Source organism: Cricetulus griseus (genome assembly GCF_003668045.3).
Source record: "Cricetulus griseus strain 17A/GY chromosome 1 unlocalized genomic scaffold, alternate assembly CriGri-PICRH-1.0 chr1_0, whole genome shotgun sequence".
Classification (NCBI taxonomy): domain Eukaryota; kingdom Metazoa; phylum Chordata; class Mammalia; order Rodentia; family Cricetidae; genus Cricetulus; species Cricetulus griseus.
This window is the reverse complement of record NW_023276806.1, coordinates 141,297,872-141,319,225: the sequence shown is the minus strand read 5'-3', so window position 1 is coordinate 141,319,225 and position 21,354 is coordinate 141,297,872. Positions and strand designations below refer to the sequence as shown.

General features: G+C 41.1%; 1 protein-coding gene across 1 annotated transcript in view; it reads right to left on the bottom strand.

Annotated features, from left to right (window-relative positions):
* The window catches only part of Trhde (thyrotropin releasing hormone degrading enzyme), a 353,366-nt gene extending 337,903 nt beyond the window's left edge, over positions 1-15,463 (bottom strand). Inside the window, exons 1-2 of the mRNA XM_035451580.1 lie at positions 14,556-15,463; positions 2,120-2,393 (exon numbers count right to left, since the gene is read on the bottom strand). Coding sequence (XP_035307471.1) covers positions 2,120-2,393; positions 14,556-15,463 — 1,182 coding nt within the window. The remainder of the gene's footprint in view (positions 1-2,119; positions 2,394-14,555) is intronic.
* Positions 15,464-21,354: the final 5,891 nt, after the last annotated feature.

Genomic DNA, 21,354 nt, shown 5'->3' with positions numbered 1-21,354 from the left:
GTATTATTAATATGCTACTCAAGTTCCTACCTCATAGCTCAAGCAAAATTGCTGCAGCTTCTGATCTCAAATGACCACCTGGGCCTCAAATGACCATCCCACAGCCAAGATTCTAAAGCTAAATCTCTTCTCCTCCCATCTGCTAAGGGTTGAGAAATGTCATTCCCAGGTGCCCCCAGTAATAAAGGGGAAAGTCAGTGAGAAGAAAATAGATTGCATTTCAAAGGGGGTGACAGAAAAAGAGAGTGGAGTTTCAAACTGTATTTCCACAGTTGATAAACAAGGGTTCCCAGCGGCGATTCTGCTTTCCTTTCTACTGATTTCAGTATTTTTAGATGATACAGACTGAAATTTCCCTTCCGTTGACCTTTCAATGTTCACTGCTACTGTGTTTTATCTTTTCTGCATTAAAATTACTAAGTATAGACGTTAAAACGCTTACTGATTACTTAGAGATTCTTAACAATAAAAAAAGTCACATCTGAAAAACTAGAGTGGTTTTACAAACAGGGCTTAGCAGCAAGCAGAATTATGTGGGGCTGAGGATACTTTCATGGTCTTTTAGAGAATATATACCAGGCCAAAGCATTTCCACTATATTTTATGGCAGCTGAGCCACTGCAAGTCAATCACCAACTTTTGAAGACACAGAAGGAAATGAGATGTCTTCATGTTCCTTTTCTGTGTATGGTCCAATGAGCTCAGTCTTGAAGTGTCCATAGAAGACATCACCAAGTATCAGAAAAACTCAACATTTCAAATTACTATAAGTCCAAAGAGTAAAATGCATGCTAGCCCTCTATACTCAGCATTTATGGTATTGTTTTAAATGATTACACAGATGAATTCACTCTCTAGTTTTTTTCAATAATGGCATTAATTTTGTATACAAGCAGATTTTTTAAAAGCAGGCTCCACAGTGATTTAAATAAAAGAAACAGTGAGAAAAAGTTCTTTAGCCAAAACTATTTTTCAAAATTCAGGTTATTATAGAGCTATGAATCCCTACAGGTTAAAAACATAGCTTTCTGTTCACTTATTATGTTATGAGCAAGGAAAATGGAATATAGGAGCTATGTGGTGGGGAAGATCACATGATAAATTCTCTCAAAGACATGCAGGTTAAGTGATAGAAGAGATTCCCTGGGCACAGGAGAGAAAGCTCAAACCTTGGGCACAAACCAACCGATTTGACTGTGGCTTTTGACCCTGGGAAGGTTACTTAATCTATTTAAACTCCAATTACTCATGTGGGAAAAGAACCACATTGTCTTTATAATTAATATGAAAATTAAAATAAATGCATAGTTATTATAGAAGAAATTGAAATGAGGAAGAAATTGCTCATTCAACATGGCTCAGCCTAGAATGACACCATGCAATAGAAAAGTGCCTAGAACATCTTAATGTCAGTCGGGAGGGCCATCAAAGATAAGCCACTTGTCTTTACCACAAATTTAATGCAGACAATATTTACAGTACATCACACTACCTAAGAAAAGTAAATGAAGTAATTATACAATGTATTGACAGCTAGTCTCCAGTCTCTTGGATTTTAAAGTATGCCAAGTATTAATAAGTGAATCAATACATATACAATAAAATGCATGAGAAGGACAAATAAAAAGTTGAGGCTAGAGTTCCCAAGAGAGAGGATATCAGGGATTCCTGCCAGAGAGCTTCAATTCTATTCACTATCATTCACTCCTCAGACCCAGCTAATAGGTATGTGGACTTCATTGTATCATTTGGTACATTTTGTATACATTTGAAAATAATCACAATTGAAAGATGCAACAGGAATCAAGAAATTTTTCAGAAAAGTCAAGAGCTGTTCTCAGAATACCTAGGCCTGGGGTGGAGAGAAGGAAAACCAAGGTCCATGAAACAGGGGGATGGAGATGGTTAAAAAAAAAAAAAAGAAAGAAAGAAAATAAGACTATAGGGGAGAAAAGTAATTGTCTGACTTTGAAACAGGGATTACATTTAACATCCAATAACTAAAGACATTGTCTGTGTCAGATATGAAAGCTCTACAAGTGATACATGTGAACCTAGAAACTAGGTTAGTTTACAGGGTGAACCTTATCCAAAGCATCATTAGGCTGAAAATACTTACTACAACCCCACTCTTGGTAGTAGTTTCTCGGTATGTGAAGTTGCAAATCGCCCAGGCTAAATAGTATGTGGACATGAGAGGGGTCTGTGAAAAGTGGTCTGTGACCCATCCGTCTTCCTCAAACACGGATGTCTCCACTGGCATGTTGGACAGAGACAAATAGGTTGCTTGATGTTTGATGCTGATTTTGAAAGTGGCTTTGTAGATTGGTTCATCAAAACATGGAAATGCCTTCCTGGCATGCGTAGGTGAAAACTGAGTAACACCAAGGAATCTGGGGGAAAGAAGAAGAAAAAGAAAATGACATGCAAATTACATATACTGCTTCAATTGATGACCCTATTGCATACCTCAGATACTATATTTTGATAAATCTGAAATTACACATTTTTTACCTAAACTTTGCCTCTATCCATGAATAACATAAAAGTACAGTTCGTGTATAATATACTGCCCCAACAATAAAAGTTCTTCAGGGAAGTTTTTGTCTCGATTAAAGTAAACTCTCTAAACCCAGAGCAGTCCTTGTTGGATGAAACACAACACTCTACAGAGAAACAACTCACAGGCACATTGGCAAACATTGAGAAATAATGGCTCTTTTATTGTGTATATCACATTCCTCTTGAAGCCTGGGGCATCCAGCATATAGAGATAATGAAACAGAAATCCAAACACTCTCCTCAAATTGGGGGCGGGGGGCTTATAGACCTTCACTGGGAAATATTGATACTCTCAAATCTATACCCTGTAATCTACTTACATTAAAATAAATGACTTTGATATCTATTAAACCTTGGTCTGAATTCTGGCTCCAAAACTTCTTTTAGCCACACCAATTCGAGAATTCTAAACCTCCCCCCCCCACAAGGAAATACACAACTGGAATTCCAAAAGTATTGCAAAGCTCAGATAGGGGATAAAAGGGTTATAAAGCCCCCATCTCTAGGAATAGCTGCAGGGGGCAGGCCATCACTGGTTCTCAAGATCGTCATTCTCTCTTAACACAGTCCAGAGAGCACTGATTTTTAGGAAAATGGTTCACCCTACACATGGCTTCATTTTTTAGGGTTTAAGTTGCCCATAGTCACCTGAAGTCCAGAAATATTACTACAGTGTGACGGAACTTGAATATATGATGAAGTGAGACCATATTTATACAGCTTTTATTACAGCATGTTATTAGCATGTCTTATTACTAGCTGTTAATCTCTTAGTATTTCTAATTTATAAATTAAATTTTATCATATGTATATACATACACGAACAAATATAGTATATGTAGTGCTCAGGATTAGCCATGACTTCAGGCATTCACTGAGGGTCTTAAAATGTGTATCCCATATGTACTGCACACACACACACACACACACACACACACACACACACACACACACACACACTAAACACATATGTGATCTGTACAAGAGGTAAACTAAACATGTACATATAATATATCAAACACATAGAGATACACATATATGTTTGATACATATTTTATTAAAGCTATATTTTATTAAAACCCATTCAGAAGCTTCTCCATGCTTTCATAGTCTACAGTTACAAATGAAGACCTCAAGTACTTTAAGGACACTCCTTTTTTTAATTTTTTTGTTTAAATTAGAAACAATCTTATTTTACATATAAATCCCAGTTCCCTCTCCCTCCCATTCTCCCATGCCCACCACCATCCACTCCCCAGGGAGAGTGGGGCCTTCCATGGGGGATCATCCTAAGTCTGTCACATCATTTGGGGCAGGGCCTACGTTCTCTCCAGTGTGTCTAGGATGAGAGAGTATTCCTCCGTGGGGAATGGGCTTCCAAAGTTCATTCATGTACTAGGGATAAATACTGGTAATTTATAATAAAAGCTCAACTTTTCAGCTATACCATCTGCTGTAAGGCAAGTCAATGTCAAACCCTTCATAAGACATTAATAAATTCTCAAGTTGTTTCTTTCAAAGGTTTTGTCCATGAATAGCTCTATACCACACCACTCTCTACTGCTCATGGAATAGGTGGCTAATATTACAGAATACACTTCCATACAGAACTTAAAACTTGGACTCAATTAATTCTCAGACTAGGATACAGGAAGATGCTACCAATCACAACAAGTAGACATGCATCTTGAATTCGCTATCCAATCTCCATAGGTTGCTATGTGTACCAGATCTCTGGGTAAATGAGGTATGAATATTCATACCACTTTTTAAAATATGGAGTTTATGTTTATCATCAGGGGTGTACATTTTAAGGTTTCATTTTTGAAATAAAGCAAAAAGAAGGCTTTTAAAAATTGATTGTTCAGGGAGGGTTGAGAGTGTGTTGGACACAGTATGAGGGCTCCCACATCCCAGACCTGGTCAAGTCACTTAACTGCCTAATCCTATTTTTTCATTTGCAAAGAGAAAATATTGTTTTATTGGCCTTTCTCACGAAACTGCCAAAATGATAAAATATAATAATATGTTGTAAATATGTTTTAGTTATGAATCTTCATACAAAGTATTAAAGATAGAAGAATGATTAGAAACAAATTATTCCACTCCTATAAATTTCTACAATAAAAATGTACACCCAGTAAGGTTTGTCCAAAGACACACAGGCAATTGGCCAAAAGCTTGGCCTAGAATTCACAGTTTCATGATCCAAATAAAAGATAAATACATTTCAAAAGCAATAAAATTAATTTTTAGCAATAACATGAAAATGGTTTAACTCAACTCTAAGTAAAAACGAATATTCTTTAAATTTTTATGGGAATCACAATACCCTTCTAGTTATTTTCTGCTGATAGTAATGCTATTTTGCATAATGAAATGTCAGTACCTTTATGTTAAAATGCACTGGCTTCCAGCTTTGTCTTCCTGTGCCTTTATATCACACAATGCGAGAGAATGTTATCTTTCAACTTATTAGTTAAAAAAATAAACTGCAAAGCTTGGCATTCCTCTCCTGGGGCTATTTAAAAGATACCATGAATTGTACATATGAGGAAAAACATTTCCTTTTATCATCCAAGTATCTGAGCACTCCAGTTCCAACCTTTGAATGAATAGATTAACTCTGCTGTGTGAAGCTTCTCACTGTATTCCATACTTGGATTATTTTTAAGAGGGTACAGCAATTTGTTCCAAAAGTCTTTATAATCAAATTGCATATGCATGTGTGTGTGCACACACAGATAGATAGATAGATAGATAGATAGATAGATAGATAGATAGATAGATAGATAGATATGACAGTAGTAGGGAAACAGTTCTGTAAGGTACATGATTTGGCTTTTTGGAGCCACTCCCTATAGAGGGATACCTAGCTCAGTCTTGATACAGGGGGGAGGGGCTTGGTCATGCCTCAGCTCTGTATGCCAGACTTTGTTGACTCCTCAAGGAGGGCCTTGCCCCATCTGAGGAGTGTATGGTAGGTGGGAAGGGTGAGGGAGAAGAGAAGGGAGGGGGAACTGGGGTCGGTATGTAAAATGAAAAATAAATTTTGTTTAAATAAAAAAGGGTTTCTCAACTGGGAGCTCTTGGTCCCCAGACTGATAGCTGGGATACCAGCATGGGACTGATCCAGACCCCAGGAACTTGGGTTTCAATGAGGAGACCTCGGAAATCTACAGGACCTCCTGTAGTAGTTCAGTACTTATCCCTAGCATAGGTGTGGACTTTGGGAACCCAATCCATATAGAGGGATACTTCCTGAGCGAAGACACATGGGGTGGGCCTAGGCCCTATCCCAAAGGATATTATAGGCCCTATCCCAAAGGATATTATATTATATTATAGACTCTGATGACCCCCCCATGGAAGGCCTCACCCTCCCTGGGGAGCAGAAAGGATATGTTATAGATAGGGTTTCAGTTGTGGGGGTGGTAGGGGAGGAGGGGAGGGAGTGGGAACTGGGACTGACATGTAAAACAATCTTGTTTCTAATTCAAATAAAAAAAGATGGAAAAAAGGGTTTCTTATCAAGGACATAATTAAAACATATTAGTTTTTAAATGAAAAATAAAAGATGTCTTTAACATTAAGTAAATAAGGGGTAGGAATGTATTAGAAGTAAAAATCTAAATGTGTCTGGGTCCATGAAAAATGAACAAGTTGTATATTTATGCATAGGAGACACATTGTGCAGTCTCTTTTTGCCCTACTTAGTAAGTAAATATGATAGGGAAGTTTAAGTCAGGGCTGAAAAGAGCTATCAAGATCATCCAGTGACTTTTTCTGCAATTAATATTCTTAATGAATTCATACACACAGTATATATCTATGCAAAGAGGGCTACCATATATTCTGATAATGTCTAAATGAGGAAATACCAATTTCACAGTCTGGCACCTGAGAATGATTGCAATTGAATTTCAATTCAGTATTTAGAAAAATCAAAAGGTCCCCTGATGAAGAAAAGCAGCTAGTCTGGATTGTCTTTAGAGTATTTTCCAAGTTCAAGATCTCATAACTAGACAATTAGAAATAAAATATGCCTCAAATCTGGCGAGTTTCCTAAAAAAAAAAAAAAAGGCATTAAATTACAAGCACTATGTAGATGTTACAAGTTCTTCAATATTTTAGCTCCTCTCAATCAATTCAGTTTTGAGTATTCTAAGTTTGGGAGAAAAGAATATATATATATGCTTCCTTCCTATAAGGAGTTAAGCAAACATAAGCCTTAATAGGTATTATACTGGAAACCACGACAAACAAGGACAATGTATACAGAAATTGTATTTGCTTAGGTGGAGATTCTCAACCTTGACATTACTGGCATTTTAGGCTGAATAATCATTCATCATGTGGGATGTGAAGCAATCTGACTAGCCAGTCGAATGTCTTCTCCCCAATTCAGATGACCAAAACTCTCTCTGAACATTTTAACTTTTCCTCTGAAGGCAAGGTGCCCCGACTGGGACCCTATAATCCAAATAAACTCAAAGGCTTTCTGGACAAGGAGCATAAGAACTGGCCTAAGAACTCTAATGGAAGTTTAAAGACCAGAAGGAGGAGAGTGGGAGTTGACTATATGGAACACCAGAAAAGGCCTTTCAGAGTTTTGACACACATGTGAAGCTCCTACACTGCAGCTGTTTTGCAGGCTCTGATGCTATCCAGTTTCATGTCTCTCACCTCCTTCACCCTGATAAGTCTATCCTCCAACCTGCAGCATCAGTTTCAAGCGTATGCCCTCCACAAAGAGCAGTACCTATACGGTTTTAGAAACATGATTTCACCTCTACTGCATACATTTCATGATCATCTTCAGTTGGGAGAAAGGAGACTTCTTTCTTGTTTCCTGTCATTTAAAATTTCAAAGGGTGCTGGGCGTTGGTGGTGCACGCCTTTAATCCCAGCACTCAGGAGGCAGAGGCAAGTGGATCTCTGTGAGTTCGAGGCCAGCCTGGTGTCCAGAGCGAGTGCCAGGCAGGCTCCAAAGCTACACAGAGAAACCCTGTCTCAAAAAACCAAAAAAAAAAAAAATTTTCAAAGGGCTTCTAGAAAGGGTGGTTTAAAGAAGAAAATAGTGATTTTGATGCCCGAGTTAAATTGAGGTGAGTTTGAGGTAGTGGCAGGATGCCATGTATGAGACACACAAGAAATTAATTAACAGATGAAACCACTTTAAAGTACAGCATAAATAGGAAACACACACAAATACACATCACACACACACACCCACACACACACACACACACACACACACACACACACACACACATGCACACATCACACATACTCATCGCACACATACATGCATGTACACATACATACACACACTCATCACACACATATACCCAGGTACACACACATACATACACATACATACACACACACACATATACAATACTCACATACACACACCCAAATACACAAGTGCAAAAAAACAGCAAAAAGAAAAACAAAAAAGAAGATAACAGGGTCAAATGTCTCATTGTTTATTTTCCTCTTGCTTTCTTTAAAATACTAATGTCATTTTTATCTTTTAATGAATCTGTTTATTAGCCTAAAAAATTCCACTCTACAAAGTGATATTCTGCAAGTGTCATCCCAAGAATGTCACCTTAGCATAACCAGAAAAAATATGAGCAACATGCATATATTTTAATTCTCTTCTCTCTAAATCAAATTATCTGATTTTCCTAACAATTTGTCTATTTGACATTTTGGTTGAGCTAAGAGGGAGGGCTAGAATCTCTGCATTGGCTCCGAAGGGTACAAAGAATTGATTTCTTCTTATTTCTGCGGAAGTTCACCAGGCAAGTTACTTGTGTCAAGTCATTATCGTAACATTTAGCAGAAGTAATCCATTAATGCTGGTTGATATTGCCAACAAATTACAGTGTGTGTGTGAGATACAAGACATTTCTGCTCCATTATTTTCAGTTTTGCCTTTTCATAAAGGTAAAATATGCAGAGGAAGGAAGCATTTGCATAACACTTAGCATGAAGATTGATCCATGACTTTTCAATTGGAATCCAGCAGAACCAACAGACCTTCACAGATGGCAGGACATGGTTATCAGGTTGTCCTCTGGGCCTCATCTATGCACACAACACATACCATTCAGTGAAAAAAGTAATTTTTAAACTTAATTCTATGGTATTAGAACTGCTACTGTTGCTCCAGTGTCACAGTAGCTCAAGGTCAGTCTTAAATGCCACCAACCCAAAGCAGTTACTATGCTGCTAACTCTGGTGGCCAGTTTGTTACTGAGTCCCAGAAGCTACACATACCCTTTTAAAGTCCACCAAGTTACAAGGTCATACAAGTGACACACATAGTATTTCAAGTTTAGGTTGTTAATCAAAATGCAAATTGTTGCTCAATGACAAAACATTTTAAGCCAAAATGGGTCTTTGTTTAGACTGTGTGTTTTTATGTACTTCAATGAGTCATTAAACCTCTGCCATTTTAGAGGAGAAGCACTCCTACTGAATATTCAATGCTCTAAGCAAGTGTGTAGTCTATTTTTTAAATAACCATTTTAGTAAACTCAAAACATAATGCAATAATGCCAGCAATATGTATGTAGGAAGTGGTGCATATGTGGATAATCGTGTTATAAAAACAAAGCATAATACTCGTAATTGCTTTTCATTTATGTAGTACTAAATACTTTTATCAAAAATGAGCACTGAGTAATGGATCGCCCTTGATAAAAAGTACTATCATGTACTAAAATTACTTTCCCAGGTCATAATAAGTTTTTTTTTATAAGAATAAATAAAGTTTAGTGTCTGAGATTCATTCGTTTCAGATTGGAAACAGGCAAAGCATTATGGGAGTATTATAAAGTATTGCCACTGTCAAAACCCACAGGAAGTCTTGGGAGCAATCTGTAAGACTAAGACCCATTCCTTGGATATTTAGCATTTTTCTGCTTGCGATAAGGGTACCATAAGGAGCCGCCTGTGCTTGGTGGCTGCTGGCAGGCTATGGTGCCATAATAAAAGAGTTGCTTTTCTTCTCTTGAACAATCATTTTCTCCCCCAGTCTTCTCTAGTTCATAAGATTTGATCTCAGCCTGGGTTTCTGTAGCTGTGACACAGCTCAGCCTTTGTAACTCTTCTTTCATGGTGGCAAGGCTTTGCTTCTTCTCCCTCTTGCCTCCTTGGCAAGAACAAACAGCGGCCAGAGGAAGGAGCACTGTGACTATTCCTTTATCGTGACCTTTCCCCCAAACACTCACAGAATGGAAAAAAAGTCAAAACAGAAGCATCAGTCCTAGCCCACCTTGTACCAGCCTGCATAGCAGATCACCAGTCATGGAAATGGTTCAATAACATTTAACCCACAGGCATTCTTACAAACTATCAGGCATGATTCTCAATGCCCATGCAATCATCACAACAACCCTATAAAATAATGTCATTATCCCTGTTTTCCAGAGGGGGACCCCAAACAAGAATCAATGGGAAAATGACCAAGGTCACAGAAGCAGTCAGGACACAGAATGAAGTAGGCAGGTTGAGGAATGCCCTGCTTGAGGAAAAAAACCACACTAAATACACATGCATAGGTACATTAATACATACATGCATACATACATACATACATACATGCATGCATACATTCATACTTCTTTCTCTAGCAGAACAACCAAAAAAGAACATTAATAAAATAATAATTCCAAGAAAAAGATAACTACTTTTTTAACTTTTCTGATTGATGCTTATTTATTTGTTTATTCACCTTTCAAGAGAAAAGGTCTATACCGTTACCGTAAAACATTCTCCTGGATGTGTGTGTGCACAGGGAGGACTCAGTCACACCCTACCTGAACACTGATAACATAGCTCCTTATAAGTCAGGACTTCCCAAGCACCCCAAGGCCTAGAGCTGGAAAGAGCAGGAAGCCTGGGCCCTGCATGCCACCCAGCCTCTTACTACACCTACATCTGCCACTATCATTGATCTGTGACTGTTCATCAATCTTCTAAGACTGTATGGAAAAGCAAGAAGAACAGGAAGTGAATATACTCCATTTACTCCTGTGGAACTCACTAAAGTGAGTTGGGGCAATGAGGCTTCTTCAACATCAAACAATGGACTAGGATTTCTAACATTTACTAATATCACAATTAGTTATTAATTTAAAAAATACAAAGCATCAAACTATATGTAATAAAACCACAAAGGACTATATGCCACCAAGAAAGAAAATCCATCATATTACACAAATTTTGGCAAAAAATAAATGGTTCCTGATTCCCTTTGAGAACCACAAAAATTATTTTTTTTCATTTTTTCTGAGATCATGGCATCTCTCTAAACAATCCTTTATAGAAAGTGAATGTCTATTTTTATTCTGTCTTCTGTCACTTTGGCATGTTATGAACCCAATCAAAGTTTGTCAAAGAAAAATAGTCTCCTTTTCAAAAGTGAATAAAATGTTCATTTACTTTGGGTAAATTTCCGCCCTCAATCCGACCATCTGGATCTAAATTAAGGTACCCTACTTTGAACATGGGTGTGCACACCATCTGGCTACCCAAGAGCGGCAATTACTTCAGGTAAATGAACATTCTACCTAATTCTAAGAAGTGTATTCTCCCATAAGAGGCGATACCATAAATACACACCCCTTTTATCTGCCTGATGCACATCTACTTGGAAAAGGGTAAGTATGTGTTCTAACTAAAGGCGATAATTAATTATATGTCTACAAACATCTTAATTTTAGGGTAACTTGCTATTTCCAGTATTCAACAAGTGACAGGCTTCTTCTAGCCTACTGAATAAGTAAGAATGGAAGATATGCCCATGACTAAGGTATCTGGGGTTCAATTGAAAAGTTTGTCTACTAGGTGGGAAACACAGTCTTCTCTGTAGGGCAGACCCAAGCACTGTCCAAAACACAGTGGAGGATAAAATTTTCGGGGTCAATGGTACACAGCATAGCACACAGGCTAATCTTCTCTCCCAAAGTTCCTTCTTACTGCTGGGTAGGTTAGTGCATAGCTAGAAACTCATCACTCAGGAGTGTAAGGTAGGAGGACCAGGAGCTGCAAATCAATCTTGCCTTTGTCTTGAGACTCTTTCTCAAGCAAACAAATGAAAAGGAAACTCCTTCTCCTGGGTCTCTGAGAAATGAGACAACCTTACTGATCAGATAGTCATGAGCTACTGCTTCCACCAGGATAAACAAAGTCAGGGAACTGTGGGGTGTCTCTTCTAAGTATTTCAAGTTATTCAGTGTAACTACTGCTGGCAGATTAAATATTTGTTTTCATTACAGAAATTATCCTATAATTAAATTGGCAAAAATGATGATTAACTAAAGATCAAGATATGTAATCATTAATCAAATGAAAATTGAGTTCGCATCTGTGTCCTTTAAAAAGAGGGCTTTTTAAATGCCAATTTACATTGAATTTTTAGTACAAAATCATTATCAATAAAAGGCCATTATTGGCTGAGTTCCTAATAAATTGGTCAGCTTTAAATCCTCTAAGTAGCTATAGTAACAAGAACACCAAAAGTTAATGTATGGAATGTTGGTATACTTATAAAATTATTGGATTATTTTTGCCTTATCAACTCTAGACATAAAAGCCAAGAAATTATAATATTCACTTTGCTGTTGGGGGTGGAAGATTAAAACGTTCTCTAAGATTGTATTTAGAAATAAATCCATCCCGGGACTTTCCAAACATTAAATCCTGCATTTCTATTGGAAACCATGTGTGCATCAGGTTAAACTTCCAGCCAAAGCATTTACATCTCTAGGGAAAACTGAAGGAGGAAGTCTGAATACAAACATGGACTGTGGGTACAAGAAATCCGTTACAGGGCAAGCTGAAACATCTGGTCGTTTTTGGAGTCCTCTTAATTTGAAAGCACTGACCAAAACAAGCTGAGTTCTGCCAAATACATCTTGGCATGGCTTAAGAAAAAAAATACAGAGTTTGAGAGGGAGCAATTTTTCTTCACCACAGTGAGATGTATCGGTGAGGATGTGCAACCCTCTCTGTTGACATTTTGACATGATGAAGCTGTTTCCAAACCCAACATGCAAATCTGCCCCCTTTTGCCTCTACTGCAAATTTTATATAATTGTGGGCTTAAAAGTAATTTTTAATCTATAATCTGTGATGGAGGAAGTGATGGTGAAGGGTTTAAACTATCCAGACCTGACACTGGGTGTTAGAAAGTGAGTAATTTGTGTATTGATTTGTAGGAAGTTGTACCTATCACACCACTACTAACACATGGAGTACTTTATTTGGGGCCACTTCACAGCAGTGTATAAATGATAAAACTTTTGTACACGTCCATGCTACAAGGAAAATTTCCCAGCTTCTAACAATAACTGTTTCTGAGAGTTTCCAAGCACCCTGAGCTCTGATCCAGGACCGAGCAAACCAAAGTTCAAATTCCACTTTTCTGATGACAGCCTGTTGACCTCAGGTGCCCTGTGCTACTCTGAGCCTGTGTCCTGATGTTTGGAGATTCACTGGGGCAGGCTCTGCCCTCATTGCTTTCTAATGATCAGTTCAGCCTACCTTTAGGCAATGACTTCATGTATTAGTTCACTTTGATAGTTCATCTGCCCAATAGTCGCTTAAATAATTGAAGTTATTTTAAATGCAATGAAAACAAAATTCATTCATACATTTATTCAACAGTATATGCGAAAGCTGTCTACCATAGGGCACTCATCTGAACTTTGAAGTACTCCATGGCAGGCCTGGCCTGGGGTGAAGTGCTTTTCAAGGCCATATTGATCGATGCTATAATGGAGAGAGGAACTATTATTATCACCGAGTTAGAATTTAAAGAAGGAGCTCTGGGGCCAAATCATCTGGGTCTCACTTTGTGATCTCAGTCAAACTATGACTTTGCTGAGCCTTCCAGTTCCCACCTGTAACACAGAGCACTGAACCCCATAGGGATCTGATGAAACTTAGTTCACCTGGAGGGCGCAATCAACACTAGAAGCAGCTGTCAATCATTGCCAAGCACTGTCAACTTCGACACGTTCTTCAAACTTTCACCACAGCTATTAGAACTATAAAGATCTGGACACAGAGCTGTTGGTTCTAAAGAAAGCCCCGCCTCACAAAAACTAAGAGAATGTACCCCAAATCTAAAGTCTGCAAATTTGCACCGTTTGCTAGCTTTCCCTCCCTTTTCCATTGGCAGCAGCTGAGGGACCAAATGGAGAAAAGAGCCTTCACAGTGGAGAGGAGACATCACAGTGCCTTAAGAAGTCCCTCTCTCTGATTTAGACAACAGCAATGGCCCGTCCAGGCCCCAGCCCTCTGCCCTGCCCCAGCCTCACTGTCCTGTCTTTCCCTTGAACTTCTCTTTGTGATCAAAATCGCAACTTGCAATTTGGGAAAACTTTACAAAGCCCAAACCTAGGCTGTATACTGAGTCTCCCAGGGGACGTACTATTCGTAGTCAAGGAAGGTAACATGTTAAGCAGAGGGGGCGTGTCTGCCCTGGACTGATGCCTGGGTTGAGCGGTTACTTGCTGGAAGTTGGTTTGTTTGGTTTTTTGGGTTTTTTTGTTTGTTTATTTTTTTGTTTTTTGTTTGTTGTTATTGTTAGTGGTGGGGGGGTGGACTTTTTAGTTTTTGTTTTTTCCTTGTCATTTAGATGACCAGCGACATTTAGGGGAAAACGGCAAAAGTCCAGATGGCTATGTTACTGGTCAAGAGGAGCAAGGGCCGAACTAGATAGAGGAAGGGGCAGCAATCGTTATCTATTGGTATTGCTAAGTTTGTGGACTTGGCAACAGTGAGACACCAGACATCAGAGAGACCCCTATGGTTCCAGAGGACCATCCCATCTCACCTTAGCTTCCTTCCCTCAACCCTGGGTTTCTAGATATTGGAAGCTAACGGGGTCCCCAGGTCGGCTGAGCTCGCTCAGCAGTGCGAGCAGCCTGGCGGGGTGGGGCAGCGCGGGGCACCGCCTCCCTCCATACCTTCTCTCCCCGTGGAGCACGTAGGAGCTGCGGAAGAAGCCGAGAAGCTCGTTCTCTATCAGGGCATTATAGATAATCTTTAGGTTGTAATTCCTCTGCGCGTCCAGGGTTCTATTCAGCACCACCACCAAGACCTGGGTTTGTGGGTAGAGAAAAAAGCCTGCTACCGGGACTGCCCCGAACGCCCGGTCCTCCGCCACTTGCACCTTTTCCACCGCCACCCGGGAGGCATGCAGCACCACGTAGCGGGTGGCGTTCCGGCACGCGATCTCCACGTTGACCTCCCCGGAGAAGGTGAAGTTCTCCATGAAGGCGGTGAGCATCAAATTGTAGTGAAGGGGCTTGAGGTGGCCGGATAGGCGCAGCTGAGTCCAAGGCTGCCACTGTTCTGTCTCTTCCTCCGACGGCGGCAGGGCAGACGGGGTCCCCGGGGTGTCCACCTCGCTGCCGGTCTCGCGCTGCGAGGAATCCCCACCAGCATGGTGGTTGCGCCGGGCGGATCCTGGGTGGCTGCTGTTGCTGCCGCCGCGCTCGGGGAAGCCCCCGGGGCCACCGTCGGAGCCCGGCACCGCCGCGCTGGCACCACACTCGTCGAAGCGCAAGCTGAGCAGTACCGCCAGCATGGTGACCGCCAGTAGTGCCACGATGGACACGGCAAAGGCCAGCACGAGCCGCTTGTGTACCGCGATGTGGCGCTCGGTGGTGCGGGGTCGCACTCCCACCGAGTCAGCCCACGGGTCCGAGAGCCCCCTGCCGCTTGCCCGGAGCGCGGCGTCGTCTTCTCCCATAGTGGCTGCAAAGGGTGAGCGGCTCTTCTCTGCCCCCTCCTCCTTCTTCTTCCTCTTCTTTTTCTTCTTCTTCTTTTTCTTCTCCTCCTCTTGCTCCCCCCTCTCGCCGTCCAGGGCCATCACACTGCCTCCTCCTCTTCCCCCGCCCCCTCCGACACCCCCAGCGGGCGGGCCACCCGGGCCACCGCCAGCGCAGTCATCGGAGAGCGCACGCGGGCGGAGGGCGCAACGCCGGCTGGGACCCTAGGGAGGCCAGCCCAGGTTCTCTGAAGACAGGATCTGGTGGCTGGCGACGGCCGCGGCGACCCCCAGCAGCCCCGCCTCTCTCTGCGCGGGGCAACCAGCTCTGGGACGCGCCCAACTTGGGGAGCTTGTCGCTCGCAGGGTGCGCGCTACTAGTCGGGCTGGCACCGGGCGCCCGGCACACACCGCCCCCGCCCCTGTGCGCCTGCGGCTCGCGTGTCCTCCCGGGCGCCGCACTCTCCCAGGCTGGTTGCTGCGTCTCTCGCACCAGCCTTCGGCCGGGAGGATAGAGAGCTCTGGGGAGAGCTACAGAGCAGGCAGGCAAGTTAGGGCTTCGCCCAGCTCCCAGCACTCCGGCAGCGTTCGGTCTTCTGGGTGGGATGTGCTCGCAAAGACAGTTGCGGCGGCGGCAGCCCGGAAGGCGCCGGAGCCTTCCACCCCGCAGCGGGAGAGGAGTGGATGGACGAGAGGACCGAAGGAAAGACTGGAGTGAGCCAGCCAGAGGAAGTCCCACGGCCGCGGAGCATCGGTACTGGAGAAGCCTTCTCCACCCTGGACACTTTAAGCAGTGGTGGCGGTAAAAGGCATAAGGTTTCGGACTGGACAGCGAGCCTCCCGCGTTCCGATGTTCCTCTGCCCTCCGGAGAAGACAAGTGAAGAAGTGTCCCGCCGGGGCATCCACTTCAGGTAGATGAAGGTCTGAGTCGTGTCCCCGGGGGGGAGAACCGAAGTGCGTGTGTGCCAGCGCGTGTGCATGTGTGCGCGCGCGGGTGCGTGTATGTGTGTGTACAAGAGCTCCGGGTCTAGATTGCCAAGGCTACTCCAGCTGCATTCAGGGACTGAAACTCCCCGAGAAAAGAGAGAGCGAGCCAGAGAGCGAGCGAGAAGGCAGGGAAGGCGGGAGGGAGGGGAGAGGTTGAGCGGCAGAGGCAGGCGCTGGGAGATTAGAGAGCTTTTCTCCGCTCTGTCACACCAGACACCCACAGCCACAGAGGGGGTTGCTGAGCTGCCTACAAGAGTACATTGTAAATCTTCAGTGCAACAAGCCCAGCAGTCACCCCTCTTCCGACTCCATAGACCCACTGCGGCTCCCCAGAGGGATGGCTGGAGCCTTGGGCTATTAGCATCAAGAGCAAAGGAAGAGCCTGCTGGGGAGACAGGAAGTGTCAGATCACACATCAAGCTCGCCAGAGGATTTGGAGGATTGTATGTAAATTGAAATAAATTCTCCAAAGCCTGACTGCATATATTATAATGGAGTAATGTGACCAGGTGTGCAGTACTGAAATAATGGCTAGCAATGAAGCAGTACAGTCCCCCATAAGTAAAGAACCCAGGAAAGGATACAGACTCCCCATGGGATACATTTATTTTTAGATTGGGAAAATGATTAAAACATAATGCCTACAGTACAACACTCGAAAAACGGTGTAAGGAAAACTGGGGGTGGAGGCTCCATGACTGTGGATTTTACTAGAACAGTGGATAAATACATCCTATGATTTTTGGTCAGTTTGTCACTTCACCTGGCCACAATTACTTTTTGCAACTTCCCTGTATTATGGTGACAGTTGTTTAAACTTCATTCCGACAGTTATGAATCCCAGTGTTTATTGACAGCAAGCATCATCAAAGCCCAGTTCACAACCTGCTGACTGGCTTTGGACTCTCATGAGTTGGAGTTCTGGATTATAGCGGAGTAGTGTGCTCTCCAAACTTCAAAATGTGTCTAAAAAGTTGTAATGAGAACAATGCTCAGAAGACAGCCACCTCGAAGGTTACAGTCAAAGACTTTTAGTTTTAGTCCTCTGATTTTTAACAATGTCTGTGGCTCAGCCAATAGAAAATGAAGAAATTCCTCTCTACAGGTTTCTTTTGTCTCTTTAAATCCAGACTACTTTTAAGAAGTCACGCCTGTCATTATTTTGCTTAGGATAAAAAGAAATGTTATTGGCTTTGGGATACTGAAAATTTTTGAACATTATTTGGAAACCTGGTCAGTAAGAAGAGCCCACTTATACAACCTGTGCTTTAATCTGGAAGCCAGGGAGAGCACACAGCCTTGCTTGAGGAAGCACTTTCCCCTTTATCCCTAGATGGAGTACTTTCTCAGTGCCATGTATTCTAAATGTCCATTTGCATCATCATAAATGATGATGAAAATAGGTGCTGAGGTGGGTATTTTTAAGCATGTTGTATGTGGGCTGTCAGTAACAGACCAAGGGAAATGCCACACTCTGTTCCAGTTACTTTTTCTTCTGTTTTTAAGCATCTTTGTTCTTGGGTTTTCCTATGTCTCTGGCTATGTGCATTTTAGGAGTTGAGGGCTTAGGGGTTAAATTGTTTATCCAGAATTAGGAAATACAGTTTAGCAAGCCAAAAAAGGCACCTGGCCTTCAAAGAGGTTGCCATATTCCTCTGGACTTCAGAGATCTAGTCTAGACATTCAGGTTTCTAACTTAAGGGACTCAGATTACCAGCAGCTTCTAGAATGACCCTTGGGAGTTTAAGAACCACTGCCAAATAAAGAGTCTACAATCTAACAGGTCTCTGAGGCTTTTCTCTCTCTCTATTGTGATGTTAGTCATGAAGACTCAAGAAGGCTTTCACTGTTCATGTCACTCATCAATGTCTAAGTACTTATAAAAACTACTACTGCAAGGTAACTCTCAAACACTTTGCAATTAAAAAATCACTTACCAGTTACAAAAGTTTCTCCTGGTTGATTAAATTAGCAAATGGATTGTTTCCGTGATACAAGTGAAGTAAATTCAAGTTTATTAACATAAAGTGGGCACAGCTTACTAGCTCATTGATTCCCCTTCAATGTAGTTTTCCTCAATAAACTAAGTATCAAAGATTGAGGAGTAAATATTTCTTCCTGTTTTGTTAATCTAACGGTATTTTTTTTCTTTTGTAATTTCTGAAAGTATACAGAATCCGAGAAATAAGCACTGACAGGATGCATTCTTGTACTATTTTCCTAGAAAATGTTCATTCTACTTCAAACCAAAAACAATAAGGAGGAGGCAAAGTTTCAGGCTGTGCACCTAAGAGGAATATCGAAGGAATCGACCACTAATACTTGGTTTAAAAGTTGTCTTTGGTGTTTAAGTCCCTTGATTAGAGAAAGCCTTGGCTCTCACATGCTATAACCATGCAGTGCTTTGCACAGGGGAGACACCTTCCCAATGTGTCTCACACTTAGCAGGAACCATTTATTTATTGTAAGAAGTTCATGATTATTTTCCTTAGCTAACAAACATCATTTGAAAAATTGTCCATATTCAACCCAGGGACTTGTAAAAGTGAGTATAATCTGAAGTTGATTTTGATCAAATGTGCACTTTGGTCCTGTGGATAATCAAAAGAAACTGTCTTCCATGGAGCTCTGGCTTCAGGGTCTTTTACTCTTTACCTGAACTGCCTTTATTTTCCCTTTCCCACTGATTGGTATGTACAAGTGCCCTTGTATATTCATCACGTGAAAGAGTGATTAACGTTTTCATGTTCCAACACTGCTTGACTCAGAAGAAACATCTAAGTCCCCATTCAACCCTCCCTACCTTGTATTATCAAAGCCCACTTACTTCATCAACTCCTTTTTTTGGTGTATTGATAACACCAGAGAGTGTGCAGAGGCAGTCTTGAAGGTCTCAAGGCTCTCATGTTGTCAAGAGGTTTTGAATCTTCTTCATAAATGACAAACAAAATCTGAGCTGGGCTAGACACACAGGGGAGGAACTAGGCCCTGCTCCAAATGATATGACAGACTTTGAAGATCCCCCCCATGGAAGGCCTCACCCTCCCTGGGTTGCAGAAAGGGATTGGAATAGAGGGTTGGTGGGGGATAAGGAAGGAGGGAAGGGAGAGGGAACTGGGATTGACATGGAAAAGAAGCTTGTTTCTAATTTAAATATTTTTAAAAAATTAAATAATTGGCGGGGGGGGGGACACAAGTGCAATCAATGAAGAATGAAGTGCCTACTTTGCAAGCAGGAAGACCTGAGCATGACTACCTTAGTGGGCATTGTAGTGCCTACTTGTAATTACAATGCTAAGCAAGCAATGATGAGGGAGTCCAGGGCCTCTCTGATCTTTCAAGCTTGCCTAATTGGCAAGTTTTTGGGCAATGAGAGACACTGTCTCAAGAAATAAAAATAAAAAGAGCATACCAACAGGTGAACCGTGTCTGAAGAACAATGCCAAAAGTTAACATCTGGTTTCCACACACATACACACACACACACACACACACACACACACACACACACACACAGAGAGAGAGAGAGAGAGAAAGAGAGAGAGAGAGAGAGAGAGAGAGGGAGGGAGAGAGAGAGAGAGGAAAACAACATAAAATTCCATTTCAAACTTTAGGGAATAAAATGACTTTATAAAAACCCTATACTGGCTAAAATGTAGGAGACAGTACACAAACCAACCTGCTGTTCAGGCAATCGGAAAACACTGGTGGGCTTAGGACAGAAATACGTTTCTGAAGACTTCACACAGTTGAAGACCCTTGCTGATAATGGAAGTTAGAAATCTCTGTTTACTAGCTGAAGTGGTGCCTCCATGTGGCAACAGAAAAACAGCATTTTTGAAATCCAAAATAGTAGTAATTTGATGAAAAATTAAAATTTTACAAATCCATATTGTATCAAAGTTATTCATGATTCTAATATTGTACAGTTTAAAATTTTCATAGCCTTTGACCTGGGTGTATGCTAAAGAAAAGTCACCTTATCTAACAGAACATTCCTCAAGACCTTGAAGATAAAGAATAGAATTTTTCAAAAATATCTCATGAAGTATACAGTTTGCCAACTAAAATTAAATCCTTAATTTAACTGTCAATTGTTTGACTTTTGTTATTTAAAGGGATTAACCTGAATGGAAATTGCACCCGAATCTGCATATATATCTGTTTAGACTACCTGAAACTACTAAGTTTTTTAAACAAATGTTTAAAGTACCAATATATTAGCACACATTCTAAGTCCTAGGGAAGTCTTATAGTTATGCTGAAGGAAAAACAGAATAAGTTTTAGCACAAAACGAGCCCCTCTAGATGGCAAATATAAGAAAAAGTATGACTGTAATCTATGATAAAATTCCCAGTCCCAGCATTCAGTGTTATATGCAGAGAAGCGAAAACGAAGAATTCAGGAAAGTTCTATTTTTCTTTGGGGGTTTCTACTGCTAGGTTTAAACTCTTCAGTGTTCACTCTGGGCTTTTGGTTTATGATCTCTATAAGAAAGTTCCATAAAAAGCAAAGTATGTATCATGGAAATGTTTATAGTGTATTCATGAAAGCTGCAAAAGATAATATATACCAAGTCTACAAACAGAATAGAAATGGGTTAACTTTCTAGATATTTTTCCACTGAACTACTCAACTTGTCCAGTAGCTGAAGAAACAGAATAGCAAATTTACAAATTACAGTAGCCACCCAGAATATAAGTTTCTAGTAGTAGTAGCAGTAGTATAATAACATAGCTAGCAATTGCTTTGTGTTACATTACTTGTTTAAGAGTTTTGTCCTAGCTCACATAATCATAAAAATAGCCACCATATGGACAATGTTGTTGCTTCTCCATTTGGAAAATAAGGAAACTGAGGCTTACAGACCAACTAAACATCTGAAGACATTTAATTAGTAAATGGCAGAGTTGGAATTCAAAACCAAGCAATGTCCCTTTAACATCGTGGCATACTGTTTCTGTAAGGTAAGCCAATGTAAACTAGCCAGTTGTGTAACTGATA